An 8,144-nucleotide genomic window follows, 5' to 3' on the forward strand; every position below is an offset into this window, starting at 1 on the left:
GCCATTTCTGCCTTGCTTCCCCCCGGGCAACAAAGAGCATCAGGCAAGTCAGTGATTTCATGCCCAGTGATGGTGTGGAAGAAGGCTGTAAGAGGCAGAAAATGACTGCAGATCATCATCACCCGGAATGAGGCCAAAGGGCTCCTCTCTCTGGATGGAAAACAACATTCCCCATTCCCTTCTACAGCTCCTTGAAACCCTCCCACCTGGAGTCACACGACTGCGGTGTGGGTGCTCACCTGTACAGCCAGTGACATTCTTGGGGAGGGAGCGGTGAAGTCCAGCTACAGCCCAGATCTCAACAAGGTAGCAAGTTCCTGGCGCCAGCTGTGTCAGGGTGATGTTGGTGCTGTCTTTTCCCACATGCAGGTTCCTCGCTGGTGAAGAGGAGCCCTCCTCATGCATGCTGAGCAGATATCCATCCCTCTGACCAGGTGGAGTCTCCCAGAACACAGCCAGAGCCCAGGAAGTGCTGACAGGGATTGCTGACAGTGAGAGAAGAGGCAGCGGGACTGTGGGAGAGAAACAGTGTTATAGTGGACAAATCTTGGTCTGCCAAGGACTGAAGGTAGCTTGGGTGTGAAATGAAGCTGCAGGACGGTGAACCTCTACGACACTATCTAAAGAGTGCTGAGGGCAGTGGGGTGCTTGCAGATGAAAGCTGCTCCCTGTGTCCTACGCGGCAGCAGTAAGTTGCAACCACAGCCTGAGACCTCAAAGCACTGGGTCAGGCATGGCAGTTCACCCCATGGAGCTGGTGGGCTCAAGGTGAGCTCTTCATGCAGGGAGAGTCCCCAAAACAGCCAGCACACTGAGTATGACAGACACTGGTGGGGTAGCAGGGGTGTGGGCTGAGGGCCCTCCTGCAGAACTATTCTCTTGGCTCCCAGATCCTCACCAAGTCAGCCAGGATGGTACCAGGCATGGGGATGTTGCAGAACAGCCCCATTCCTACCAGTGTAGCCGATGACAGTCTGGGAGGAGCTGCGATGAGGCCCAGCCTGTGAGAAGATCTCCACACGGTATCGGGACCCTGGCACCAGCCCCTGCAGGTCAATGTGGTTGACTCCACGAGGAACAGACACATTCCTGATGATTGATAGGGATTCAGCCACCGAGAGCTGTACGAAGTGCTCTCTGCCACCACCTGACTCCACCCAGCTCACATGCAGCTCCTGGGGTCTCCGGCCGGGCTGTACGCTCACGTTAGCCAGGGATAAGGGATCTAGGAGGAAACACAGCATAGGGATCCATGAGATGGCAGAGAAAAGCCATGGGGAAAGGCAGGACCCAGCCTGCATCTCTGTTACCAGGCTAAAGGACAAGCTCCCACTAGAGCCCTCCTGCCTGCAGAGATGGCTTGGCTGTGTCTGTGTCACTGCGACGCATTGCCCTGTCCCTGCAGCAGGCACCTTCACTCACATGTCCACTCGGTTGCAAAGTGGGAGGAAGATCTGTAGGGACCAGCAAGGACGGTCACCTTCAGGAAGTATTGAATTCCAGGGGCCAGACCCAGGAATGTGAAATTCTGTGTTTTTGGCCCCACGGTGATGTTCCTTTGTGCTGGCAGGTTCTTGCTGTAGAGCTGGAGGTGAAGCTGGTCCGCATCACCAGCAGGCTTGTCCCAGAAGGCAGAGAGCCCCAGTGGGCGTCTAGTATTGGTCAGGGTCACACCAGACAGAGCCATAGGATCTGAGAAAGAAGATACATTTGGGCAGTGAGAAGCAGCCCCAGTGGAGCTGCTGCAGCGTGGAGGTGGGAGCTGCTGCCTGGTGATGTGGTGTCATGTTGACTCAGGAGACAGGGTTATGACCCCTTGGATCAGTTTAACTCCTTGTTCCAGAGGCAGAACATCAGGGGGAAGTTGGGGAGTGCAGAGCTGTCTGCAGAAAGGGTTGTACGTTTGCAGCTCCTTGTCCTGGGCACCCTGGACTGCTTCTTCCTGGTCACATTAGGTTAGACATTGGTGCTGGTATATCAAACCCCAAGAACAGCCTAGACTTCCACTTTGCAACACACATCGCACCTGGTTCCCTTCTTTCTGGGTGACATTTGGAAACATTTGACATTCAGCAATGGGTTTCTCCTGCACTGAACACCCTTTTGTTTCCCACCTGGCTGAATGTGGCTCTGCTTGTCCTTCCATTCTTCCTTCCTCTGCCAACCATCCCTATCTCCAGTTCTCCACTCTGCTCTAATTCTGTGCTGAAAACTCTCTGCTCTTTTTAGCCAGATTATGATTGCAATTTGCAATAGGGTTGGGTTTGGAATGCTGCCCTTCTCGGTGGGGGTAATGCACTCACATGTCCAGTCTGTTGCTGATCGCATGGGGGATTTGTAAGGCCCAGCCGTGGCAACCATTTCCAGGGTATACTGTCGCCCAGGGACAAGATCCTCAAAGGTAACGTTTGTCACGCCGTTTCCTGTTGTCATGTTCCTGATGCGTCTCTGGGATTTAGTCTCCCAGAGAGTACCAGCGTAGGCAGTGCTGCTGGCAGAAGCTGCTTTCCAGGAAGCTTGTAGAGAAGTGCTGAGACCGTGATTGCTGAGGGTCAGCTGCTCTGGAGGCAAAGGATCTAGGAAAGGCAAAGTCTAGAGTCACAGCTACAGTTAGACTGGGGCCACTTGGCAGAGCCTCGATGTGCTGGGGTGAAAGTCTTTCCCCAGAAAAAAACCCACTCTGGGAAGTCCAAGCTCTTGGGCTGCCTGTGGGATCTGAACAGGTCACCATCACCCCTTCTAAACTCCACACACCGGTGAGGGTGTTGGTGGGTAGTTACATTCCCAAAGTACCAAGGGCTGGGGCAGCACTGGGTCCAATATAGCATGGGAAAAGAGGGCTGCTGAGACATGACACCCCTGGGAAGGGCAGAATCCACCTGGAACCCCAGGAGCTGTGTGGGGTGAGGGCTGTGGTACTCACACGTCCAGTTGGTGATGCGCTGAGGTGCAGAGGTGTAAGGGCCAGCCACAGTGCTGATCTCAAAGCTATAGAGGGTTCCAGGGCGAAGACCCTCATAGGTGAAGTTGGTGACACCTCTGAGAAGGGAGCTCTTCTTCACGGGGAGCTCCATGGTATGGAGGGCCAGAACGTACGCCTCTCCCATTGCCTCTTCCCACTGGGCTAGCAGGCTGGAGGAGCTACCCTGGTTGCAGAGGCTCACGCTGGATGGTGGCAGTGGCTCTAAAAGGACAGAGATGGGATCACGCATGTCACTGGGGCAGTGCATGATGCAGATAGCTTCCTCTCATGGCAGTGTGTGGTGGTCTCCTCCACCAAGCACAGGCAGCCAGCGTTGCAAGGAGACCATGTCACTGTTCTGAGGGCCAAGGGCTGGGTGAGGCCCTCCCCACCCTCTGCTCCCTGCTTCTAGTCCTGCCCCAGTCATTGCCTCCCAGGTTGGCAGCCTTGGGAAAACCAGATGGGAACTGACTGTGACTTTAAGCTTCACTCAGGAGAAATTTGGTCTGCAAAGGCCCTTGAAATCGACAGTTTGGGACCACCCATAGTGTGGAAGGTTTTGCCATTCTGATCTACACCTGTTTGTGAGGCCAGAGGCATCATGTTGCACAACTTCTCTGTCAGGTGCTGAGATCATCCCTTTCCCTTCCCCTTGGGATCCCCTTTGGGCATCAGTATTGGAGAATTTGGCTCCTCTGTAGAGTGGCAGAAATGGCCTCAAAAAGGCATTTTTAGACTTTCTGCTTACTTGTCCAGGCAGCTGTGCTGTATTCAGAAGCACGGTAAGGTCCAGCCACTGCTGTCACCTGGACAGAATATTGCTTCCCAGGGCTCAGCCCATGGAAGGTGACATGACTGCTGTCTCCTCCAACGGAGATGTTCCTGGTCGGAGCACCATCCTCTCCCTCCTGCAGGGTCACCAGATAAAAGTCTCTCTCTCCTGCCGGGGTGTTCCAGCGAGCCTGCAAGGAGCTCTGCTCCTCCACGCTGCTCAGGGTCACATTGCCAGGGCTCAGCGGGTCTGGAAGGGAAGGGGACAATATTGCGTGCATCAGGATTAGAGGGTGCTCTGAACCTCAACCTCACAGGGTTTGCTTTGTGTAAGGACTGCAACTAAGGTCCTTAGTTGCAAGACCACTACAAGCCTGGTTTAAACACACCATTGGAGTGTGCTGTTTTCATTCCCAGTGCAACCATTCCTGGTCCATGGAGCTTAGATCAGCTTGGCAGCCCTGCTGGGAAATTCCTAAAGGCCCGTCTCATCTCCATTTGTGTCCTGTCAAGAGCTTGCTGATGTTCCTGGGAACTAGCCTGGATTGAACTGCTGGCTGCTCCCAGCTTTTGTGTCTGGCACCAAGGACATTTTTTTTTCGGTTGGGTAAATCAGAGCCACGACAATAACTGTGGGGATGTAGTCGGAGCCACTTCATAGCAGAAACAAACCAGCTGGGGGTGGGGAGACCTTCCAAAATCACAGCTGCAGAATTAGCAGTGAGCAGGCTCCAGGCCACAGCTTCCTGGACTAACAGGCCGAACAGGAAAGTGCTGGAGACTTGCTATCTTGTGGCTCCCAGGTCCTCAGATTTTTGTGTACACCTGGCAATGACCAAGCTGAGTCACTGGGCAGAGCAGATCTGGGTTTTCAGTTTGACATCTCCATATTTTGCTGCTCTCCCCTACAGAAGGCCAATGTTTTCTTTGCTTTCAGCAGGAATCAGTACTATCTGAGAGGCTGTTTTCTCCCTTCATTTTACCCGTGAGGAGGTCTGGGAAATGAGTCTGCAGCAAGAACTGTTCACGGTGTAACAGACACCGTGTTGGCAGCAAACCAAGAAGGTGGTGACAGAAGTTTACCTTTCTCAGAGTCGTCATCAACCAGAGGTCAGAAGGTGAGGGAAAAGGGGGCAGTTGAATGGGGCAACTAGTTGGGTGTCTGGGAGTGCTACCCTCTTTTTCTCACCTGCTGGAGACTGCTTTCCAGCTGCATCTTGTCCCTCTGTTCCCTCCTTGATTGCTGTCTCTGTCTTCCTTCAAAGTCTGTGTTGCAGCCCTGTTTCTGCCCGTGGTTCCAGGGAACTTGGTGCTCCTGTTCCTCTGGGGCACTCTCCTGCTTGTCCCAGCCTCACAGGCTGCCCACTGTTCCTGGTCCTCCTCCTTCCCCTTTCCCCTTGTCTGTTATCTCAGAGCCCCAGAGGTAGGTTCTGGAGTAACTTCAAATAGAATTGCCCTTTGCATCCAGAGCTCTTGTAGGAAACTTTTACATTCAAAGTCTGGACAAAAAGCAACAGAGACAGACAGAGTCTCCAAGGCAGAGTCTCAGATCTTCATTTGAGAGTAGTAGGTTGCTACACTTTTGTATTTTTTTTCCCAGAAGGACAAAGGGAGCTTTGCATAAACAGCAGGCTCCAGGACCAGGGGGATTTGAGGGTATCATCCACTCTCAAGGGACTGGCCACACTGTCCTCTCTCCCCTGAGCCCTTGGTTCGCCCTGTTCTGAGCCTAAAGGCAGATCCACGGTCACCGAGGTCCCCTTCCCTAACCAAGTACGCTATACTCACATGTCCAAGCTGTGGCATTCGGCCCCATTGCGGTGTAAGGCCCAGCCATGGCACTGAGACCCAAGCAGTACTGGGTGCCAGCATGGAGGTGCTGGAAGGTGTAGTTGGTGAGGCCTCTCTTGGCTGACAGGGTCTTGGTCACCGTTTGGGTGAGCAGGTTGCGGAGCGTGAGGTGCAGCCAGGCAGCTCCATCAGCACCAGCCCAGGAGGCCAAGAGGCTAGTGCTGGACCCTGGGGTGAGCATTAGCTGTGTGGGGATGGAGGGCGCTGCAAGGAAAAGCAGGAGGCAGTGAGTCAGCATTGGCAGAAGTGTGAGGGCTCCAAGGACCCTTATCCCTCCCCAGGGTCTCCATAGCTACTTTACATGCTAGTCCAAGGACTGAAGGTCTGGCTGGGTTTTGCTGCAGCCTTTCTCTCCTGTATCCCTTCTCAGGCAAGCTGAAATGGTCTTGGGGTCCCTCCCTACTTCCATATTTTCTTGGGTCCCAGGGCAGAGGAAGGTGGCAGTCGGGATAACACAACATTCCTGCAGCTCCCACCAGCCAAGACCTTTTGCCAAGATCCCCATGCTGCTCCTCTCCCATGGGGACATAGAGGAGAGAAGCTTGTTCTTCAAAACGAGGATGGAGGTGTGAGGTCCATCCCCTTGGCTTGACAAATTGGGCAAAGGTGGCCCTCATCACATCCCTCAGCTTACAGTAGGAACGTGAAAATTTTCCAGCTGCTTCCCAGCCCATGCACACTTCCCATCCTGTGTCTGGATTCTTCCTCCCCCTCTCTGCCAGCCCAGTTGGCACGTGTGCTGGATTTCTCCTACCAAAGCCATTCTAAACTCTACCCCTTCCCTCCCTCATGCCCTGGGCCAGCACACCCATCCCTCCCTACCTGTCCACTGGTGGATGCTGGTGCTGGCCTGGCTGGCTCCAGACAGCGTGCTGACTTTCAAGGCATACTCACTGCCAGCCAGCAACCCGTCAAACAGGAATGTGGTGGCGTTGGGCAGGACTGATGCATTTCTCACGAGCGTCTGCGAGTCGCTGTGGTACAGGGCAAGGTGGTAGCCGTCCAGCTGCCCGCTGGCCTGTTCCCAGGAGGCATGCAGCACAGTGGAGCTCCCATCACTGCTCAGGCTCAGGTTGTGGACGGGTGAAGGACCTAGGCATGGCACAGACAGGATTTGCTCATTGCCTTGATATGCCTGATCAGCCAGTGTGTGTGGGAGCTAGTGGGAGCCTGGCAGCTTCCCTGGTCTCCCACGGGTGTCAGATCAGATTCTGCACAGTCACTTCAGAGTGGGCAGGGAAGCTCTGCCAGGCACAACATGCTGGATGTGCACTGAGAAAGGCAAGGACATCAACACGTGCCTCCAAGCTCACCCAGTGCGAGGGCCCTCCTTTCTTCCTGGCCCTGTGGATACTGCCACATGCCCTACTGTAAGCCCTGATCTGCTCACACGGATTCCCAGTCACTATTGCAGTCTAACTCCATTCGCTGTGCATCTTTTCTCCCAGCCAAGCCCTTGCCTTTGCCCTGCCCTCCTTAGCAGACTTTCTACCTTCACCTGCAGCGATTTACTCAAGATTCTTTTGGAGAGAAGCAGGCAATGGCTGATGTCCTCACCTAAGCTGTGGGTTCATCAGCCCTGCTCTTTCCCCAGGCCCTTGGCATGAGCCAGAAAAGGCCAAAAGCAAATACTGCTGGACAAACAGGTGATTACCAGAGGTGTGCCAAAATTGTGGAAGGGACACAACTTCCTGGTATTTCTTTCTGGTTCTCCAAGAATGACCCTTTCCATCCCTTAGCTTTTTGCAGGGTCCACATCATGGTTTGGTTCATTACTTGTCGCATTATTCCAGGAGAAATATGGCCTGGCCAGCACAAAGTGCAGGGGCAGGACCCTCCCTTCTCATGAATAAGAGAACAATTTCTACCCATGGGCTCTGGGGATCAGGAAAGGACCCAACTGACAGAGAAGTGAAGAATAAGCCAACCACCCCACGGATTCACAGGTTTCCCTGTGAAAACTTTGCACCCTCCATTGGATAGGATAGGATAGGATAGGATGGGATGGGATAGGATAGTGATAGGATAAGGTGGAGTACTTAGACTCATTGAGTCTGCAGTCCCTGAATAATCTCTTACTTGTCTGTCCTGTGACTGTCTGGCTGATGATGTCCATGCAGGCAAGAGTAGCTGTCACCTCAACCCTGTAGTACGTGCCAGGTGTCAGCCCATGGAACCAGAAACTGGTGCTGTTGGGTCCAATTGAGCTGTTCTGCAGCAGCTTGTCCGGCCTCAGGGAGGAGAGGGCAAGTGCATATCCCACAACACTTCCCTCCAGCTCATCCCAGGATAGGAGGAGAGAGTCCGAGCGGCCGTGGTCACTTATGCTGAGGTTCAGAAGGGTCCCTGTAGGGGTAAAGCCAAAATCCTCATCAGGGAGCTGTGGTGCTGCTGCATCCAACAGGAATACGGTGGGCATCCAGGGTGTGGGGCCAGGCTTTCCAGCCCACCAACCTTCTCTGCACTTCTTGGCACAGGCCCACTGGGTCCTGACGCACTGTAGTCAGACATCCCTGACCCTACGTTCTCAACAGCATTTGTAACACAAGAGTGTTTGAAA

The 8,144-nt window shown here is 53.9% G+C and overlaps 1 protein-coding gene across 1 annotated transcript in view; it reads right to left on the reverse strand.

The window, feature by feature from the left end:
- The window catches only part of LOC104565515 (receptor-type tyrosine-protein phosphatase V-like), a 29,426-nt gene extending 21,621 nt beyond the window's left edge, over positions 1-7,805 (reverse strand). Inside the window, exons 1-9 of the mRNA XM_088534524.1 lie at positions 7,664-7,805; positions 6,407-6,676; positions 5,522-5,788; positions 3,711-3,983; positions 2,924-3,184; positions 2,304-2,576; positions 1,423-1,692; positions 956-1,225; positions 240-512 (exon numbers count right to left, since the gene is read on the reverse strand). Of these exons, the coding sequence (XP_088390650.1) occupies positions 240-512; positions 956-1,225; positions 1,423-1,692; positions 2,304-2,576; positions 2,924-3,184; positions 3,711-3,983; positions 5,522-5,788; positions 6,407-6,676; positions 7,664-7,700 (2,194 nt within the window). The 5' untranslated portion in view covers positions 7,701-7,805. The remainder of the gene's footprint in view (positions 1-239; positions 513-955; positions 1,226-1,422; positions 1,693-2,303; positions 2,577-2,923; positions 3,185-3,710; positions 3,984-5,521; positions 5,789-6,406; positions 6,677-7,663) is intronic.
- Positions 7,806-8,144: the final 339 nt, after the last annotated feature.

Source organism: Tinamus guttatus, unplaced genomic scaffold (genome assembly GCF_059628265.1).
Source record: "Tinamus guttatus ecotype Peru unplaced genomic scaffold, ASM5962826v1 Tinamus_guttatus_pri_ptg000563l, whole genome shotgun sequence".
Lineage (NCBI taxonomy): Eukaryota > Metazoa > Chordata > Aves > Tinamiformes > Tinamidae > Tinamus > Tinamus guttatus.